Raw genomic sequence first — 22,074 nt, forward strand, 5'->3', positions numbered from 1 at the left:
GCTCATGCTCTGTCTCTCTCTGTCTCAAAAATAAATAAACGTTAAAAAAGATTTTTTTTAAATTTTTTTTCTAAAAATTAGCAAAGGAATAATGAAGAATGTCAAGAATACACCATAACCTTTGCAGAGGCTAACAAAATGTCACACTAGTATGGCACATATCTACAGAGCTAATTACAGTTCTCTAAAGCAGAAGGGATCCTTAACGGACTCAAAGGCCGTGAAATCAGAAGCATGGCATGTTTAGAGCAATGCAAGAGCCTCCATTATACACTAATTCAATCTCTTCACTTTACAGGTGAGTAAACTAAGCCACCACCTAATTAATAACGCAGCTGAGCTCAAGGTTGAGCTTTCCCGCCTCCAAGTGCATTCCATTGTCCCTGACATCATGGCTGCTTCCATAGACTCAATATCAGTACAGGCCCCCGGGTGCATGTGATAAGACCTAAGAGAATCTAGAAGTCGCTGTGAAGAGGGAAAAATGAGTGTTTGGTCTGAGAACACTTTGTTCAAGTTCCCATGCCCTCTGCTATGGTCTGAACGTTTGTGTACCCAGGTGTCTGTGCAAATCCATATGTTAGCACCTATCCCCCCCCCCCCCAGTGATGGTATTAGGAGGGGGTACCCTGGGAAGTGACTGGGTCCTGAGAGCAAAGCCCTTATGAATGGGACTAGAGAGAGAAAGGTTTTTCCCCTTCTGCCATGTGAAGTTACAAGTGAAAAGTTGGGAATCTAGGATGTGAGCTGTCACTAGACACGATCTGCTGGTGCCCTGATCTTGGACTTCCCAGCCTCCAGAGCTGTGAGAAGTGAATGCTTCTGGTGTATAAGCCACCCGGTCTGTGACAGACTGAGGCAGCTTATCTTCCTCGGCCAAGTTAATTCATCTGTAAAAAGAGGCCTCACTCAAGTGGCCATGTTGAGGATATTTTTAAATGTAATAATGCATATGCGATCTCCAACACCATGTCGGCAACACAGTTGGCACAAAATGAAGGCCAGTATCCTCCCTTTTCTTAGTCACACTGGCATGCAAGTTGGATTCAAGGCCAAATAACCTCAACTAAAAAAAAAATAATAATAACAAGCACCAATAGTTGAGAGACAATGAAATTCGTAAGCATTTTTGTTGGTGCACTTTGTTGGGACGAAGGCAGGCTGCAGCACAGAGGAATGCTGCGTGCCAGACCCCGCCCGGTTTCCAGCCTGCACATCCCTCCTACTGGCTCCCCACTCACATCCCAAGGGCAGGCGCGGTCTTCCTCCAGTTCCCAGGACCAATCTTGATCCGGGGCCAGATGTGCTCAGATGACTCCACCTCTATATCTGGCTGTCAGTCTAATTCTGACCTATTGCCCAAGTCTTGATGGCTGGATTTCTTGGTGCTTTCCTATTTGAGTCCCTGTCCCACTGACCTGATTTCTACTTTTCCCCGACCTCATTATCGTTCTGCTGTACACACCCGATAGGAAAGCCCTGACCTTGTCACGTTGGCTGCTCTTGCAAGCCAAAAATTACAATGGTTTCCTGGCACATAATGGTTTCCCAGAAGCCATGAGCTTGTTGCCGTGCCATCGTCTTGTCCTTAAATATGCCTAAATGGTCCAAGGAAAGGGGCCTGGGTGGCTCAGTCAGTTAAGCATCCGACTTCAGCTCAGGTCATGATCTCACCACTCATGAGTTCAAGCTGCACATTGGACTCTGTGCTGACAGCTCAGAGCCTGGAGCCCGCTTTCGATTCTGTCTCCCCCCTCTCTGCCCCTCCCCCACTTGTGTGTGCACGTGCACACAGTGTCTCTCTCTCTCTCTCTCTCTCTCTCTCTCTCAAAAACAAACATTAAAATAAATTTTTAAAAAATGCTCCAAGGAAAGGGAGTGGTGATGGAACAGGTTCTTGCCTGCAAATTCTGAGAACTTAGAGACAGAACATGGTAAGAGCTGAGTCACCCCTGATGATGTTCAGGAGAAAAGCCCATAAGCTCTTCCTGATTCTGAAGGACCCACCCTGTTGCTACCTTTCCTGAGACTTGGCTCTTTAGCTCTGCCTTCTCTTGAGAGCTTCTAGAATTCATCGAGTCTTTGCTTAAGTGATAGAAGATCCGTGTCTGGTGCTCACCTCCACATGAGCCTTATCCAGTATACGTCTCAACTGTTGACTATTTACCTGAACTCAGCGTGTCCTGCTGTGAGTCCAGGACCTCTCTTTCGATCGACGTGCCCACCCAGGCCAAGTCTTAAAGCATAAAAATACACACTGGTTTTGGGGCGCCTAGGTGGCTCAGTCGGTTGAGCGTCTAACTTCGGCTCAGGTCATGATCTCACAGGTTATGAGTTCAAGCCCCGCGTCGGGCTCTGTGCTGACAGCCTGGAGCCTGTTTCAGATTCTGTGTCTCCCCCTTCTCTGCCCCCACCCCACTCATGCTCCGTCTCTCTCTCTCTCTCTCTCTCTCTCTCTCTCTCTCTCTCTCTCTCAATAATAAATAAACATTTAAAAAAAATTTTTTTAAAAATACACACTGGTATTTCACATTGAGATTTGCCCCAGCTTCTCCAGAGGATCATAGTTTTGGGAACTTACTCTAGTAATAGCAATTTCTTCAGTCGTATTCACTTATTCATCTACCCATCCATCCATTCAGCCCTGTATGGAACATCTACTGCACACAAGGCACTGTCAGTGGGTCCACGGTTATGAAAACACAGCAGATAGCATTTCCGGTTTTCAGCATCATAGACCAGTGAAGGTAACTGCCATACCAATAAATAAGGTCGGTACAAAGGCCCAAGAACTCTTATGGATGTACAAATATGGGCAATGAAAGCACTGAGTTAGGAGCAAATGGCTGTCTTCACAAAAGGGGTCAGGAAATCTTCACAGAGCAGCTAGTTTCAAATGAGTATTGGAGGGGCACCTGGGTGGCTTGGTCGGTTAAGCGGCCGACTTCGGCTCAGGTCATGATCTCACGGTCCGTGAGTTCAAGCCCCGCGTCGGGCTCTGTGCTGACAGCCCGGAGCCTGGAGCCTGTTTCAGATTCTGTGTCTCCCTCTCTCTGACCCTCCCCCGCTCATGCTCTGTCTCTCTCTGTCTCAAAAATAAATAAACATTAAAAAAAAAATTTTTTTTTTTAAATAAAAAAAAATAAAATGAGTATTGGAGAGGGTGCCTGGGTGGCTCAGGCAGTTGAGCACCCGACTTTGGCTCAGGTCATGATCTCACAGTTCATAGGTTCGGGCCCTGCATCAGGCTGTCCTGACAGCTCAGAGCCTGCAGCCTACTGTGGATTCTGTGTGTGTGTCTCTCTCTCTCTGCCACTCTCCCGCTTGTGTGCACCCCCGCCAAAGGTGAATAAATAAACATTTAAAAATAAAATGAGTGATATGTCCCGATTCGAGAGACCCCCCGAAAACAAACCACCAGAGTCCAGAGTCAAAGCCAAGCGGCAAGGGTCGTTTATTGCAGGTTCGAATCTGGTCCTCTGTGCACTCTTTGCTGGTGACGCTAAGAGGCCCCGAGCAAGGATCTTACAGCTTCTTTTATAGACAGGCACAAACAAGTTAGGGATTTTTTTGAGGTTACAGAGCTGTTATTGGTTGACATTTAAATTTGAACGCTCAGCAGAACTTGTTTGGTTCCCGCCTCACATACCTTTGTGTGGCTTGTAGTTGAGGGGACGAGACAGACTTGCTTTGAGATCAAATATTGGTTTCTTGTTGGAGACTGGAGTCTGTGCTGCTTCAGTTGTCAACTTGAATGGGGTAACAACTACAAAACCAAAGAACAACCCCCCCGTGTCAGACTACGACCGGGCGCGCCCTGGCTGGTTTCGGGAACAGCGGGGGAGGGGAAAGATCTTTTCTTTGCAGTTGTGAGTACACCTGGTAATCTTTCTCTTAGCCTCTCAATGAGTATTGGAGAAAGAATGAGTTCACCAAGAGAAAAAGGGTAGTACTGCTTTAAGAAAACACTGTAAGAATGACATATTTGTTAACCATTTAACCCTGCAATCCCACTTCTGGGATTTATCCCACAGAAATATATGTACATGCAACAAATGACTTATACATGAGATTAACAATTGCAGCATTGTTTGTAAGAATTTGAGATTATAAACAATCCACGTGTGGGGGCCCCTGGGTGGCTCAGTGTAAGTGTCCAACTTCGGCCCAGGTCATGGCCTCATGGTTTGTGAGTTCAAGCCCCACACTGGGCTCTCTGCTGTCAGCACAGATCCCGCTTCAGATCTTCTGTCCCCCTCTCTCCCCGCCTCTCCCCTGCTTGTATGTGTGTGTGTGCACATGTGTGCTCTCTCTCTCTCAAAAATAAACATAACGATGGGGCGCCTGGGTGGCTCAGTCGCTTAAGCGTCCGACTTCGGCTCAGGTCATGATCTCACGGTCCGTGAGTTCGAGCCCCGCGTCGGGCTCTGGGCTGATGGCTCAGAGCCTGGAACCTGCTTCCGATTCTGTGTCTCCCTCCCTCTCTGCCCCTCCCCTGTTCATGCTCTGTCTCTCTCTGTCTCAAAAATAAATAAACGTTAAAAAATTTTTTTTAAATAAATAAATAAACATAACAAAATTCACATGTACATTAATGAGCACAGTTTAAATAAATATGGCATCTTCACTTGGTGGAAGACTATGCAGCTGTAAAAAAGAATGAAGAGGGTCTCTCTGAAAGCTCTCTAATCTGAGACATCTTTAAGATATAGTGCTCAGTAAAAAAAGAATAGCAACATTTAGAACAATACTGTCTTTTTTTTTTAACTGGGGTAAAATAAGAATATACACTTATATTCACATTTATATGAAAAGGCTATACACATAATAGACATCGGATAAAAATGGTTACTATTGAGTACGGGGACAGTAGAAGGGGAGAGAGTGACACTTTTCGTTAAACACTTAAGTTTTTCAGGGTTTTTTTGACAGATACCTATTAAAAACGTGAGTAATTTTGCAAAGAATATGTTGCAGGGAGACACTGAAGTTGGATACAGAGCTCAGAAGACTTTTTTTTTTTAACTGCTCCATGAGTCAGAAACTTTCTAGCAAAAGAAAATCAGAAGAGACTATTTTGTTTCACCTCCCTCTTAACGTGGGTAGTGACACTCTAAGAGCAATGACATAATATGAGAATAGGTGTGTGCAAAAACACAAACATGAGTGGAGACTTATGGCTGATGAGAGAGCGAAACATTGTTGGCAGAGAAGCCTTCCATCTAGATTCGGAAGCAGAATTTCGATTCCTTCTTATGTGGGTGTATTCATTCAATGTACACAACATTTCTTCTGCCTTATTCCTGAAAGGATGTGAAGGCTTTTCATTTAAAACCCTGGGAAAATAAAAACAAATATTATTGTGTATCCTAAAGTCATCTTCCAATTAAAAAATAATCCACTGAAATTTTAGGTTTTTTTAATGTTTATTTTTGAGAGAGAGAGACAGAGAGACAGAGTGAGGGGAGGGAGGGGCAGAGAGAGAGGGAGACACAGAATGTGAAGCAGGATCCAGGCTCTGAGCTGTCAGCACAGAGCCAGACTCGGGGCTTGAATCCACGATCCCGTGAGATCATGACCTGAGCCGAAGTCAGATGCTTAACCAACTGAGCTACCCGGGTGCCCCAAAAGATGCTGTTTTTTAAAAAGAGAGGAAGGGAGACTGGGTGGCTCAAATTAAGCATCCAACTCTTGATTTTGGCTCGGGTCATGATCTCATGGTTTGTGGGTTCAGGCTCTGCATTGACAGCATGGAGTCTGCTTGGGACCCTCTCTCCCTCTCTCTGCCTCACAAACTGTAAGATCATGACCTGAGCCGAAGTCGGACGCTTAACCGACTGAGCCACCCAGGCACCCCAATCTAAATTTTGAGCTTTAGAAGACTCTTTTGTGAGAGTGTAGGATACAAGGTGGAAAAGTCTCGATTTACTCCAGGCAATGGGCCAGTGAATGTCACCAGATGGGCTTTTTATATGTTTTTTCCATCCTTTCAAGCCTCAGTGCCCTCCTCTTCAAAAGGAGAACAATAATCCCCTCTTAGCCATTTCATGCCATCTGATTATTATAAAACTCATTCAGATGCTCAACTGAAAGAAGATGAAATTATGTAAACTCAGTGTCTTTCAAATTAGAGTGTCCCCTAACATTTAGCGTTACCTGAGAGTTCAGTCCTAAGTTTAGAGAGAGTTCAGTCCTGGTTTCAAAAATTTGGCTTTCAGTTCATTAAGGATGACCAGATTTGGGGGGATTGGGTCATTCTACCAAAACTCAAGAGAATCTTGGTTGTCGTTGACAGCTGTTGTTTTTGTCTGCCCATTATTGCCTCCCTTTCTTCGGGAAATTATTCTTCTCCAGTCCAATTGCCAACTCAGATTTGGATTCTGCTGGAACTGTCAACTACAGTATCTAATATGTGGCCGCAGGGTAGCGTACATCTGGCCAAACATAACAGGTCATTCCTCTAGCCCCAGTTAGGGTTTCAAAGGAACAGGGACACTGTGGTTGGTGGGCATGTATTCCAAGCTGGATGAATCATCCTCCTGGGTGGTTGTTTTGGAGCTAGGTCAGAGGGAACCTTGCCTCTCAGATCACAAAACCTGGAAAGATACAAATATGACAGACAGCAGCCATATAAACTATATGTGAATATTATAAACGTTTGTTTGTTTATTTATTTATTTATTTGAGAGAGAAAGTGTGAGCAGGGGAGGGGCAAGGAGAGTGGGAGACACAGGATCCAAAGCAGGCTCTGCACTGACAGCCGAGAGCCCCACGCCGGGCTCGAACCCACAAGCCGCGAGATCGTGACCTGAGCTAAAGTCAGATGCTTAACCCACTGGGCCACCAGGAGCCCTGTGAATATTATAAAATTTGGAAAGCTACCCGATGCATTTTTAAAGTCATTTGGGTTGTTACCATTATGTATGATTAAAACAATTTTAGTGCTGGGGTGCCTGGGTGGCACAGTCAGTTAAGGGTCAAACTCTTGAGCTAGGCTCAGATCATGATCTCCTGGTTTGTGAGTTCGAGCCCCAAATCAGGCTCTGTGCTGATGGCATGGAGCCTGCTTGGGATTCTGTCTCTCCTTCTCTCTGACCCTCCCCCACTTGTGTGTACTCTCTTTCTCTCTCAAAGTACATAAACTTAAAAAAAGGTTTTTTTTTAAATTTTTAGTGCTATGATTTTGCTTTCCAATTTAAAAAAAAGAAAAAACTTCATGGGGATGTATAAAAATATCAAACCGCTATGGTGTACATCTGAAACCAATAGGATATTAATGTCAATTATACTTCAATTAAATACACACACACACACACAAGATAACAAACAGGCCGATTAAACATTTGAGGTAGTAAATTATACAGGACAACTTAGAGAATTTGGTACAGGTTGGAGTGGGAAAGCCTTCATAGGAATAAAGAATTTTAGTTGTACCTTACATGGATGAACAGAGGAAAATGGCGACCACATTTTATGCAGAAAAGAGAGCTAGTAAGAAGACTGACCTGACAAGAGGAAGGAGTGGGTGTCAGTACAAGAGCAGTGGGCCAAAAAACATGAGTCGTATGTGAGAGTTTCAAGACTAAGGGAGGAGCAGGGCCAGCCCGGAGTTGAGGTAAGGGGGAGTACATAAGGAGCCCCCTCCAGCCTGAGGAGTAGAGGAGGCGGCAGGAGCAGGCCTGGCCTGAGGTGCCTACCCCAGACTCACGTGCACTAGAAATAATTACGTTCCTAACTGCCTTGTGTCTATGGAAACGAACTCCGTGTATGCCCCTACACCCCACCTCCCCCCAGCAGCCCATCACCATGGCCTCAGCTGGTTAGAACAGAAATGGAGGTAGGACAGGGCCCTCTGAATGCCCACCAATGGCCTAGCATGGCCTGGTGCTCAGGGTTTTTCCCACACAGGGAGAATTGGGCCAATCCTCTCCTCTTTCTTTCTGCCTCTGGCATTTGCTTTCTCTCTCTCTGGAGAGCCAGAGAAAAGTTTCCTACAGCTCCAGGGGCTGATGTGAAAGATTATGACGTAGGCTGTAGGCCAGGCATAGTTCTCCAGAAAAAATAAGAGTTAACTTTGAATTTCAGATCAACAATAACAACAACCATTTTTTTTTTTTTTACTATGAGTATGTGCCAGGTAGTGCACGAGACATATTTACACTAAAACATCATTTGTTCATTATTTATAGCCGGAGGTCAAATGTAACTGGATGTTCTAGCTTTTTCACTTGCTAAATCTGGCAATCCTGTCAGGTATCCTTTAGCAGCATGTGAGTATGGAGTCTATGGAGTGTTAAAAACCAAAATTCAACTAAGTAAATTTAAAGATCCATTTGGCTTTTATTAGACAATGGATGAATAGGGCAGAAGGACGATCCAAAGAGTTGTACAGAACGGAAGGCTTTAGTAGGAAGAAGGGTGAAGCAAGGAAGTTATTAGCAAAAGTTGGAGCGCCTGGGTGGCTCAGTCGGTTAAGAGTCCGGTCACGATCTCACAGTTCGTGCGTTTGAGCCCCGTGTGGGCTCTGTGCTGACAGCTCAGAGCCCGGAGCCGGCTTCCGATTCTGTGTCTCCCTCGCTCTCTGCCCCTCCCCTGCTCAAGCGCGGGAGCCCTCTCTCTCAAAAATAATAAGATAAACATAAAAAAAAAGTGATTAGCAAAAGAAAAGAAAGGATTGTTTCAGGCAAGATAACCTTCCCTTACTGCGATGGGCAGAGGGGTCTTGATGAAGAAGACGCCTGTGACAGATTACCTCATTGCTACTGATCAGAAAATTCCTGACGGACCAGTTAAGTCTCCATTTCTGGGGGAGGTTAAAACTACCATTAGATTAGGCATTCGGCCCGGGTTCACTGACTTGGGGCCTTAGCCATTTGATGCTCGCGGTTTTCTTTTTAACAGGAGCAAAGCAGTGCAGATCTCTCTTTCTGCCCTAAGGAGACTCTGCCTCAATGCTGCTGGTGTGTGTCTTGTCCTCTCCCTGCTGGAGCCCCGCTAAGTCATGGAGAACACTTACTGTTCCTGCCTGGGAATCCCAGCTGCCCAGTCTTCCCTGACCGGACACCCGATGTACTATAAGTGAGCCATAGAGTTTCATCTCCATGGAGTCAGGCTGTAACTGTGCCGGACTTTATCCTCCTACACCCCAGGGAAAGCCTCCCAGACTAGGCCTTCAAAAGGAGGGAGTCTGATATAAATGCCCCCTCTCTCTGTCCTTCTTCAACCTCTCTCTAGCTAATGTAGTCTGTCTTTGAAGCCCCCAGTTGGGTGCCCCCATGCCCACCCATCCCTCAGGAAAACCCTGCCCTCCCCGTAGGAGGACATTCCTCCCCTCGGACTTTTGTAGGGACTTGCAAACTTGAGCACCCGAGAGGCTGTTCTTTGCTTAGTCACAGCTGACCCTGGGAGGACGAGGATCATCCCCAGTGTTTGATGTCTTTGGCATCCTTAGAAATGTCCCTAAAAAGCAATGCACACCTCTTTAAGGTGTGAAACAGGGTGCTGTCGAAAAAACCACCAGATGCCCAACAGAAGCAAGGCAAGATTTTATTCACGGCCTGGCCAAACCTGATATCCTGATCTTAAGGAGAAAAGTGCCGAGAATGGCCCCGAACAAAGGTAGCAGTGAGCTTATATGGATTTTAGCAAGTCAGAATACGTCATTATTTAGTTAACCAATTACAATTTACAACATTTCATGGTAGCCAATTATACTGTGACACACAGACGTTAGTTTTGGCGGGAACCTATCAATTTAAAGTTCTTTGTCCTAAGAGGGTTTAAAGTGACCAATCATAGTTAGACACCTAAGATACCATGGGGCAGTGAGTTCGTTACTTTTTACATGTTGGTCTTGCCTAGGCCAGATCTGGGTAGAAGGGGTGGGGGAGCGTTTTGCCACCTAAGTTATCCATTTAGCAAGCAGGCGAAGTTACAGAAGCGAGATAGGGCGGTTAGTAACATTCGATAACCCTAATAGGGAACTACATAAGCTTTTATCTCATTATTCATGAAAGGTGAGTTTAAGCCGAACTTACATACAATAAGCTTTCTGATGTCTTATAAGTTGACCTATTACAAGGTGAGCAGTTTTTTCTCAACTACAATCACATACAAGGGAAGGATTATTCTTCCTGGAAATGGTACATATTTGACAAGTTGCAAAAGAGTAATTGTGTTGAGAAAGAATAGCTTCTGTCCCTTAGATCTAGCTCACATGACCAGAGGTGTAGATGGCTCTTTCCCATCCTCAGGGGTGGTGCCAGCTCTACTTAGATCCTTCTTTATTATAGCTAGAAGGTGAAAGTTTTCCCAACCATTTAGCAGTCTACAGAGGGAGGAGGTGAGAACTACGTGACAGAGAGGAGAGGAATGGAGGGGAGATGCACAGTGACAGTCCAAATGCCACAAGAGGGGCGTCTGGGTGGCTCAGTCGGCTAAGCGTCCGACTTCGGCTCAGGTCATGATCTCACAGTTCATGAGTTCGAGCCCCGCGTCAGGCTCTGTGCTGACAGCTCAGAGCCTGGAGCCTGCTTCACATTCTGGGTCTCCCTCCCTCTCTGCCCCTTCCCTGCTCATGCTGTGTCTCTCTCTGTCTCAAAAATAAATAACCATTAAAATGCCACAAGAGAAAATGTAGCGTTGATTCCTGGTATCAGATCCTATGTTTTGGACTTCCATAAAACCTCTACATATATTTTTTTTAATGTTCATTTTTAAGAGAGAGAGAGAGAGACAGAAGAGAGAGAGAGAAGAGAGGGAAAAGATGTTTTTGTCCAAGAGCAGGGCAGAATCTTCTATCAGAGAGTATTTCATTATCTGTTCCCACACTTCTAGACTTCAATCATTTTATACCATTTCCAGGATCTATCCTCCTTACATGAGTGAATGTGTCTCATAGAGGAAGTAGGGTTGTTGCATCCACACGACTCCCGAAACAGAATTCTATGGGCACCAGTGACAGTCACAACAAAATTTATTGCAATGAGAGGCAAGGCCAACCGATCGGGACCAACACTCTTGACCAGAGTGCGGTCTCGAACAGCCGGGGTACAGAGTTTTTATAGCCGACCACATTGTCTTATCGTCACCTGGGGACAGAACAAAGAAATAGTTTCCAGATGGGGGTGGAAACAGTTCAGACAGGCCCTTGCCCCAATCCAATCAAACATAAACCAGTTGATTTCCCTTAAACTTTTGTTCCCTTGATTGATAGGACAAGGCTGTTATCTCTTAATCTACAGTGTTAAAACAAAGCTGTTATTTCTTAAGGCTACAGGTTAGGCCTACACTACAATTTAACCCTTACAGGGTAACTTAAGCAGATAAAACAATATTTGGTTGGAGGGGCACCTGGGTGGCTCAGTCGGTTAAGCATCAGATTCTGGATTTTGGCCCAGGTCATGGTCTCATGGTTCATGAGTTCTGTGCTGAGGGCGCACAGAGCCTGCTTGAGATTCTCTGTCTTCCTCTCTCTCTGCCCCTCCCCACCATGCACACGTGTGCTCTCTCTCTCAAAAATAAATAAGCATTTAAAAACAAAAAGGAATATTTGGTTGCAGAATCTTAGGATGATCTTCCAGGATCATGGAAATTAGACAATGTCCCAAGTTCCCTCCATCAAAAATCGCAGCCTCTCCAAGTCTGTTTTTCACATCCATAGTCCCTATAAACAAAGGGGGCTGAACATTTTCTGATCGTTTTCTACAGTTCTATATTTTCCACTAGTGGCCATTCTTACTCTCTTTGCTCACTAACCTGGAACAGTACAGGTATTCTAAAGCAATTCATTGGGGGCAATTCAGAGAATAAAAAGAAGGTCGTTATGCAAATACGTATTAACTGTTATTCAACCTCGAAAAGCATCATTGCTTACAATGAAAGGGGATGCTAGATTCATGTTTTCTACCTGGCTGTTAACATTCCTTGCATTCAATGTCAGGCCTCTGAATAGTTCTCTTATTCCTCACTAAATGGTTATTATTCTACCAACTGCCTTTATGACTAAGAGCACTCCAGCTGTCTTTCCCAGCCACACCATTCCATTTCTGTCCTTCTACGACTCCGCCTTTCTTTGGCAGAGAGGAAGCCCCAGGTGGTCCCCTGGCTTCAGGAACATCTCTCTCCACCTGAACACACAATCTGTTGAAGCAGAGAATCCAGGAACAGTACCAAGGAAAAAGATTTTCTCTTGTTTGTGTTTTCAAGGAGGAATCCCCAACCTTTCTTGTGGAGAAGAGCTGGCTAGTTCCTCTTTTCCTGAAGCCTCACAATGTCTAAAGGGCATTGGGTGAGGCCTAGGCCTTTGCCTCTACCCCTGCTCACTAGAAATGCCAGAGGGTGGGCTGTGGAGGCAGGGCCTTGGAATCTGGTGGGAATGTCTGCCCCAGAGAACCTGAAAGGAAGAAAGATCAAGAAAGGCACTTTGTGATTGTCATTTACATTTTAGAATTGAGGTCTGCTCTCCTGCTAATTGTGAAGTGGTTGGTTTGCATTTGAAAGGAGCACTTAAAGAAGAGTCCTTTATTATTCCTTGGAATTGGCTATCTCTGGGAGGGGAGATCTCTTCAGTGTTTGCAAGATATCTAAGCGTCATAAACACACGGTTAACACAGCAGTTTGGGATGATAACCCAAAGCATAAAAAATGAATCCATCATATAAATAAAAGATTAAATACTTAACTCAATGGAGAAGAGTCAAGTCTCTCTTACAGAATTCCAAATAATTTATGTAACTGGAAAATCAGTTGGCTTAGAATAAGATCAGAAACAGTGTAGCTATGGTAATTCATCAGTAGGGGTTAAGTTCAATTGAGGTAATAGATGGCAAAGAAGTATTTTTTTAGAGACACAATTTCCATTTTTCAGTTCAAACTCATCAGTGCTTTGAAACGCAGCCAACTCTCAACCAAAAGAATCCTTCGTGTGTGTGTGTGTGTGTGTGTGTGTGTGTGTATGTGTATTTCACAAAGGTGAAAGGAAACGAAAGAGCAAAGAAGAAGATAAGTGGGCCTGCTCTGCCTTGTCTCCCTTTGTCCAGATTTTTCCCAAACAACATGGCAGGCAACACCACAGGCCAGGTGTCCCACAACTGGAGATGCTAGCCAACAAGATGGGACTGAGGAGGAAAGCTGGTAAACGCAAATAAAAAGGACCAGCCAGATGTCCCAGGCCCGATACTCCCCTCACATGCTTTTGGCTTCTGCAGTCTTGCTTGCCTCTTGCATCAGCCAGCAGTCAGGAACCAGAAGCTTGACTGTACTCGTCCTGCCCAACCCGGCAGCATATATGTATAAAAGATCAGTAAAACCCGAACTGGATGCTCAGCCTTTGGAGGTGCCTCTGCTGGGCCGGCACTGGTGCGAAATAAACAGTCTTTTCTGATGCCCCGAGTGCTTGGTGCTTGTCTCTCCCTGGACACTGAGTATTTGCCGTAACAGGACCAACAGAGTCAAAAATGATCTGAGGAATGAAGAGGCCACTGGATATGAAAAGCCCATTCTGACCGAGCTCACAGCTGAAAGGTGACTTTCATGGGTGCAATGGCATTTAGTGTTCTGAATCAATCATTCTTGGAAACAGTGCTGTTCAAGCATACAAATCTTCATGCATTTTTATTATCATCACACATAATTCTTGCCCCTGCCCTAGCAAACTCTTCGTAAGATGTATCCTTATGTGTTGTGCTGGCTTAAACCCTAGGGCTTTGCTCCACGAGGGTCTCCTCTGGGTGTTGCATCTTCCATGCTGTCTTTCTACCACTTTTGTGCTCTCTTCCGTCTCTCGACAATCTCGTTTTTTATTATTACTTTATCTACCATCTTCTTAAACAACCCTGCAGATCTATGTCCTTAGCGCTCTTCACTTTCATTTAGGTTCAGGTTTTTCTCTCTACTGGGCATCTCCACTGGACTTCAAATTAGGGTGCCCTGTATATATTATCATAAAAGGATGTCCAAGATATAACCTCACGTGAACAACATGAGGTATAGAATATAGAACGGCGTATATAGTATACTATCACTTGTGCAAATGTACGTGTGTGTGTGTGTGTATGATTTTTTGGAAAGATACCCAGGAAACTGCTAACTAGAGGTATGGATGCCTCCAGGAATCTAGGAAGGGGCTCTTGCATGGCTTGGGGAGAAAGGAGAAAGACTTTCCCTGTATATTTGTATCTTTTAAGTTTTGTGCCACGTGAGCAATTGCCTATTTAAAAATTACTGTTGTTATTATTATTATTTTAAAGTTTATTTATTTTGAGAGGGGAGGGGCAGAGAGAGAGGTAGAGAGAGAATTCCAAGCAGGCTCCACACTGTCAGCATGGAGCCAAATGCAGGGCTTGATCCCACCGACCACGAGATCATGACCTGAGCCAAAATCAAGAGTTGGATGCTTAACTGACTGAGCCACCCAGGCGCTCCTATTTTCCTATTTAAAAATTGTTTTTAAAAATCTAGATCAGTTGTACATCTCAGAGGAAAAGAAGCTAAGGCCAGAGAGGAAGAATAAAATAGATGACTTAGGAAAAATTTAGACATCAGAGAGAACTAGATGGAAATACAGCTTGGACAGTCAACACTGAAATGATGGAAACATGATTTTTGTCTCAGGTGAGGCTCTCAAGTGCCTATAGTTGAATTCTGATAAGTAGAACTTGGGGTAGAATTATTCTGGAAAGCAAACAGGAAGTTCACATGTGGAATCAAATTAATTGGGAATGGGGTGGATTGTAGAGCTATAATACATCAGAGATCACAAACAGGGCCTCAGGCCAGATGCCTCTAAAAAAAAAATTTTTTTTTATATTTGTTTTTGAGGGGGCAGGGAGGAGCAGAGAAAGGGGGAGACATGGAATCCAAAGCAGGCTCCAGGCTCTGAGCTGTCATCACAGAGCCCGACACGGGGCTCGAATTCATGAACTGTGAGATCATGACCTGAGCTGAAGTCGGACGCTTAACTGACTTCCACCCAGGTGCCCCTGAATATTATTTTAAAATGTTATATGAGCGGTTAAAAGGTAAACTGGGGTGTATGAAGAAATTTTTTTTTACAAGTCTATCTGACCAAAAGTGGACTCAAATCAGGCAGGCAGTGCCACATTGAAGTGATTAGGAGCATCCCCTGGGAGGAGCTTGGAGAGAGGTGATTATGGAGAGAAGGCAGCAGGAAAGCAAGGAAATTGACTGGAGCCTAAGCCTGGTTGGCTGTTTGTGATTGGTCATCCTTAGCATTTTGATTTCATAACTTGGATACGTTGATGGACTTACATTGGGTTTGCTTACTTTGGCCACCATGGCATTAGAGCCGTTTCGGTCTAATGGCTTCTTTGTTTAACAAACTTAAATTTGTCACTTCTTTTTTGAAAGCTGAATATCTGACTTCTTTAGGACTTTTGGAGGCTCCGGTAGATGAGGCCTGCAGTCCTGCACGTTGGCCATTGCAGCTCAAGGTGTCTGTGGGTTTAGAACCGGTTCCTGTGCACTTGGCCTCTCACCACACCTCATATCCTCCTGTGTCTCACACCTCTGGTTTACTGCTCCTCCTCAATTTGCCACAGTGCCCACAAGCAAGCCAGTTTTCATCACCTGATAAGCCCATATAAGCATCTCAGGCAAGGAAACTAAAAGCTCCGAGGCAAACTTTGAGAGCTCATGTCTCCCTAATTCCTACTACTCAACCAAGAGCCAGATACTTCATAATCTTGGTTTGTGCCATTACCCAGAATCCCAAATCTTTTTTTTTTTAAAAAAAATTTAATGTTTATTTTTGAGAGAGAGAGAAAGAGAGAGAGAGAGTGCAAGCCAGGGAGGGGCAGAGAGAGAGAGGGAGGGAGACACAGAATCCAAAGCAGGCTCCAGGCTCTGAGCTGTCAGCACAAAGCCCGATGCGGGGCTCAAACTCACAAACCGTGAGATCATGACCTGAGCAGAAGTTGGATGCTTCACCAACTGAGCCACCCAGGCACCCCACCAGAATCCCAACTCTTAATCATAGGCCACCACCTCAACCTAATGGTTCCAATATCCACAATTTGGGAAGCCTTAGAGTTGTTTTTTTTTTTTCTCTGTCAGGAATCATACAGAGCTCACCAGAATTACAGGGACTATACCTATCCTGGGTGTGGGTATATACCCACCTTTCTGCCTCCTTTCTGCTATTGTCTAGTTCTAGGGCCAGGTCCAGCAATATTCCTGTCTTCTGCCAAATTCACCAAAGGATGGGAAGCTGTCTTTGCCACGGCCTTGTTGGGGAGGAAAAACTTTTCCTCTACTCTCTGGGATTCAGCCATTGGCAGTCTGTGAATTAAACTGGCGTTAAATGACTGATTAAAGAGAAAAGATAGGGGTGCCTGGGTGGCTCAGTTGGTTAAGCGTCTGACTTTGGCTCAGGTCATGATCTCATGGCTTGTGAGTTTGAGCCCCATGTCAGGCTCTGTGCTGACAGCTTGGAGCCTGTAGCCTGTTTCAGACTCTGGGTCTCCCTTTCTCTCTGACCCTCCTCTGCTTGTACTCTCTGTCTCTCAAGAATTAATAAATATTTTTTTAAAAATTTTGTAAAGATAAAAAATAGATTTTTATTCACATATGTATGATGTATGGGAGAGTTCACAGAAAAATGTGACTCAAGGAGATGGTTCTAATTTTGGCTTATATACCATCTTAATAGAGGCAGAAGGGGAGAAGGGCATTTAGGAAAACAAATGACTTCATAGGGGGAGGGTAAGGGCACTTATCGGAAAATAAGTGGCTTTTAGGAAAGATAAACTGGCCTTGAGGAAACTAGATGGGAGATATGATAGTTTTATGACAATGTCCGTTTGAGTGTGTGCCTACTTCTAAGTCAATCTTCTTTGGCTGCAGGGAGGGGATTTATGACAATTGTGTTCCTTGGGGCAGCTCTGCATTTAGGCAGACAATGGAGTTCAGGGGGAAATGTGTATTCTCAAACACCTTCAGTTCAAAATACTTTTTATTCTGCAGTGGATATTATGGACCCCTTCAGTCTTATTCCAAGGAGAGGCTACTGATAAAAAGACTCACCTGAGTGCCATATTGCAATGGCCGGCTGCTGGTGCTCATCACAAATCCTTTCCCCACGAATGCTTGCAAGCCACACCAAACTGCAGCTCCCAGCACCACACCTTAAAGTGATGAGAACCACCTTTCCCTGATATGATTATTCTGGTCCTGCCCCTACCCACTGCTGCTCAGGGACCATTGTGGCCTCCACTCCTGAAGCCATTGTTAACTAAATCCCAGATTGTTTTAGAATTCTGCCTGAAGTGTGACCTCATTGTCTGGAGTGAGAGCTCCCCCTGTTGAGAGGTTTGGGTGAAGTCTTACAGGCACTGGAAGGATTGTGCAAGAATCCAACTCAAACTAGTTTAAGTTAAAACAACCACTGGCTTACATCATGACAAGTTTAGGAGGGGAAGATGGCTTTAGTTACAATGACACATGACTTCTCTCTACCTTCTGACTTTGCTTATTTAAACTCTTAGCTTTCTTTATTCTCTTAGGCAGGCTGTCTGGGTCACATCCTTAGGTACTCAGAATGGAAGAAAAATTTCTCAGTTTATAGATAAAACCCCAGAGGAGGATTCTGCTTGGTGCTAATTGAATAATCTACTCATCCTTGAACGAATCACTGTGGCAGAGTTGGAAGGATTCTATGTTAGGCAGCCCTAGGAGGACCAAAAGGAGTAGGAAGGTCAAGTCTAACGGGTGCCTGGTGGCTCAGTCGGGTAAGCGTCCAATTTGGCTCAGGTCATGATCTCATGGTTTGTGAGTTCGGTTCAAGCCCTGCATCGGGCTCTGTGCTGATGGTTCAGAGCCTGGAGCCTGCTTTGGATTCTATGTCTTCCTCTCTCTCCCTCTCTCTCTCTGCCCCTCCCCTGCTGCTGCACACATCTGCTCTCTGTCTCTTTCTCTCTTTCTCTCCCAGAAATAATAAATGGTAACTTAAAAAAAAAAAATGAACAGTATACTAAGCAAAAACAATAGATGTTTCCTACAACAATATGTAGAGAAATACCAGAGCTCCTGTAAAAAGATATATAACCTAACTAAAAATTGGCAAAAGCCTTAAATAGACATTCCTGCAAAGAAGATATACAATTGGCCGGTAAGTACTGAAAAGATGCTCAATATCACTAGGTATGATATGCAAATCAAAACCAGGAGATAGTGGGGCACCTGGGTGGCTCAGTCGGTTGAGCAGCCGACTTCGGCTCAGGTCACGATCTCGCGGTCCGTGAGTTCGAGCCCCGCGTCGGGCTCTGTGCTGACAGCTCAGAGCCTGGAGCCTGTTTCAGATTCTGTGTCTCCCTCTCTCTGACCCTCCCCCGTTCATGCTCTGTCTCTCTCTGTCTCAAAAATAAATAAACGTTAAAAAAAAAAATTAAAAAAAAAAACAACCACGAGATACTACTTCACATCCATTAGGATGGCTACAATAAAAAATCGGATAATAACAAGTGTTGACAAAGATGTGGAAAATCTGAATCCTCATACAATATTGGTGGGAATATAAAATGGGGCAGCCACTATGGAAAATGGGCAATTCTTCACATGGCTATATAGTCACATAGTGACTATAGAGAGAGAGAGAGAGAGAGAGAAGAAAAAATACCTATGAAATAAATGAAAATATACATCACAAAAAACTTGTACATGAATGTTCATAGCAGCATTGTTCATAATAACCAAAATGTAAAAAATGTAAAAAAAATGTAAAAAATATATATATATTTAATGTTTATTTTTGAGAGAGTGAGGGAGGGACAGAGAGAGAGGGAGGCAGGATCCTTAGCAGGCCCTGGGCTGAAGAGAGCCCCATGTGGGGCTTGAACTCATGAGCAGTGAGATCACGTCCTGAGCCAAAGTCGGTTGCTTAACCAACTGAGCCACCCAGGTGCCCAGAAACAACTTTTTGTTGGGATAAACAGAATGTGCTTTACCACGCAATGCAATATTATTCAGCCATAAAAAGAAATAGATACATGCTACAATATGGATGGATAAGCCCAGAAAATATTATGCTGAGTGAAAAAAGCTAATCACAAAAGACCACATAAACGTGCCATTTATACTAAATGCCCAGAATCTGTAAATCTATAGAGACAAAGATTGGTGACTGGGTAGGGCTGGAGGAGTTAAGAGGGTTGTGGGTGATAGCTCAAAGGTGCAGGGTTTCTTTCCGGAGCGGTTAGTTTATCCTCAAATTGATTATGGTGATGGTTGCACAACTCTGTAAATAGCCTAAAAACCACTGGATGAACATTCAAAATGGGTTAATTATATGATGTGTGAATATATGGTATATCATACTGGTATATGATATATACCAATAAATAACCATCCAGAGCTCCTTCTATATGTCCTGCTGAGTCCTTTGGGGCTTCTGAGCGTCAGAGAAAAGTTCCATCTGAAGCTAGACAGTTCCATTCCTGCTTCTATTTCCTAACAGTTAACTCCTTCCTCAACAGTTACGATGGGGCCAATAATCCCTTCCTGGGAAGGTTGTGATTTTCAAAAATATACATTAGAGTTAATAATATATACAGTATCTGATATATAGTTGACGCTCAATAAACACTATCGTGCGTGCGTGGAGCGATGCATGCGTTTATACTCAAGAACATGGGGCCGTTGGGGAGATTTTTAACGACCAGGGTCTGGAGGTCCGGTAGAGTCAGTGGTCTCATCCCTCGCCCCCCAGGTCTCTCAAGCTCTGGGGCAGTGAGGCAACAGCGCAGCGCACGAACCCCGGAGTCAAGGAAAAGTCTCGCATCCCGGGGCCAAATACTGCAATGACCGGGGATCGAAGGGCGTACAGAGGCCGCCCTACCTAGCAGAGAGCGACGCCACGTAACCATGGGGGACGGGAATGCAACAACACAGGTGACCCCGGACTGAGAACCCAACCAACAGCTGCTCGTGAATCCGCGAGCGGAGAACAATGCGCTCAGCCCTGAGCGCGGAAGCTCGCGGTGCCGCGCCCGGGGGCGTGCCCGGCCCGGGGCCTGCTGGGAAATGTAGTGTCTGAAGCTGAGCCCACGCAGCCCCGCCGCCCCTCGGACCGAGCCCCGTGCAACTACAAGTCCCATTACGCTCCGCGAAGTCTTGATCGCCCGGCTTTTGCAGGGAAAGGAGTGGGTGAACATGGCTGAAGGCACCCGCATCGGCCCAACGTGCCACGGGATGGGTAGCAGGCAGGACCCCGTCTCCAGCAGTGGGAGCTGCAACTTTCCAGAGTACGAGCTTCCCGAGCTAAATACGCGTGCATTCTATGTGGGCGCTTTCGGGGAGCTGTGGCGTGGCCGGTTGCGCGGGGAAGGGGACTTGTCGCTGAAGGAGCCGCAAGCATCCGCGCTGCCAGGGAGCCAAGGGGTCGCCGAGTGGGGCCAGGAGGATGCTGCGGTGGCCCGGGATCTGGGCTGCAGCTTGGAGGCGGCAGCAGAGCTGCGGACCGTGTGCGGGTGAGTGCGCGGCCGAGGGGCTCTTGTTGCTTGGGGCCAACCTGATTGCAGCCTTGCTACTGCGCTTCCCTGGGACCCACCTTGGGAGGGCCTGTGATTTACTCCCCGGGGTAGAAGGGCCGCCCTTTGAAAGCTTTAAACCTGCTAGAGCTTTCCTGGAACCCTGGGAGATGTCCCGTGATCGGAATGCACAATTTCTGCGAGTTGGAGTGAAGGGACGGGAGAGCTGCAAGAAAGATTAATTCCCCCTCCCCTCCCCCCGTGATTTTTTTTAAGTCCTTGTTAATATAGGAAAGCGGTCAGAGTAACGGGATGTGTACCTGCCATTGACAAGACACTTTGACAATGGAGGAGCTTTAGCAATGATGGGGCTAGAAGGAGAGGAGCGTTAACCAGAGGAGCGTTAAGACCTTGATTCACTGTGGTCCCTTTTGGGGACCTTCCGGGTATGCTATTACGAAAATTTCCCCCCCAAAAGTGGCTTCAATGGGGTGAAAATATAAACGATCTCTTTCTCCATTTAATGGCATTAGCCGCCATATGTCAATCGGCCACGTATCCTTTCTTTATAGAATATCGGCACAGAAATCATTGTCTTGAATTCTGACTTCCTCTGAGCCGCCTGCCGGATTTGATCTGACTTAGTTATTTAATGATATTTTTAGGACACAAACCTGACTCTCTGTGGACAAGATGGGTGATTGCTTTTCCTTTTTGTTTCTGTTTTAGCCTTGATAAATTAAAGTGCCTTGAGGAGGGTGAGGACCCAGAAGTCATCCCAGAGGACACCGACCTAGTGACTTTGGGGTATGGAAGGCTTTACTTTTATTATGTGGTACTTATTTAACTATTTTTTCAACATTATGTTATTGAGAGGTTGAAAGTACCTATAGTTATCACCCCCCCCCTCCAATTCAACCATTGTTAACATTTGGCTGTCTTTGCTTTAGCTGTGTGTGTTTGAGATACCTGCTGCAAGGCTTTATCTATTGCCGAACTATTCAGTAAGTTATCAGACAGTCATTTATACCTAAATATATCAGCGTATAGCTCCCAAAAGTATCATTCTCCTACGTAATGAGTGGTATTATTACCCTAAGAAAATTAGCAGTAAATAACAACTAATGTCCAGTCCATATTCAGAGTTTTTATTTAAAAAATTAAAAAAAAATTTTTTTTTAATGTTTATTTATTTTTGGAAGAGAAAGAGAGACAGCATGAGAAGGGGAGGGGCAGAGAGAGGGAGACACAGAATCCGAAGCAGGCTCCAGGCTCTGAACTGTAGCACAGAGCCCCGACACAGGGCTCAAACTCACGAATCATGACCTGAGCCGAAGTCAGCTGCTTGACCGACTGAGCTACCCAGGTGCCCCTTAAAATTTTTTTTAATGGTTATTTTTGAGAGAGTGAGAGAGAGGGAAGGGGAGGGGAAGAGAAAGAGGAGACAGAGAATCCAAAGTAGGCTCCTCACTGTCAGGGCAGAGCCCATCATGGGGCTGGAACCCACAAACCATGGATCATGACCTGAGCCGAAGTCGGATGCTCAACCGACTTGAGCCAGCCAGGCACCCCAGATTTATGTTTATTTTTA

The 22,074-nt window shown here is 45.1% G+C and overlaps 1 protein-coding gene across 7 annotated transcripts in view; it reads left to right on the forward strand.

Moving 5' to 3' along the window:
• Window positions 1-20,154: 20,154 nt before the first annotated feature.
• Window positions 20,155-22,074, forward strand: part of SNAPC3 (small nuclear RNA activating complex polypeptide 3) — a 69,393-nt gene continuing 67,473 nt past the window's right edge. For all 7 annotated transcript variants that reach the window (XR_006210841.1, XR_006210842.1, XR_006210843.1 and 4 more), the window contains exons 1-2: window positions 20,155-20,483; window positions 21,213-21,290. Coding sequence is in view for 2 of the 7 variants with exons in the window: in XM_042965352.1 (XP_042821286.1) it covers window positions 20,167-20,483; window positions 21,213-21,290 (395 nt within the window). In the remaining 5 variants the exon portion in view is untranslated. The remainder of the gene's footprint in view (window positions 20,484-21,212; window positions 21,291-22,074) is intronic.

Source organism: Panthera tigris, chromosome D4 (assembly GCF_018350195.1).
Source record: "Panthera tigris isolate Pti1 chromosome D4, P.tigris_Pti1_mat1.1, whole genome shotgun sequence".
In the NCBI taxonomy this organism is placed as follows: domain Eukaryota; kingdom Metazoa; phylum Chordata; class Mammalia; order Carnivora; family Felidae; genus Panthera; species Panthera tigris.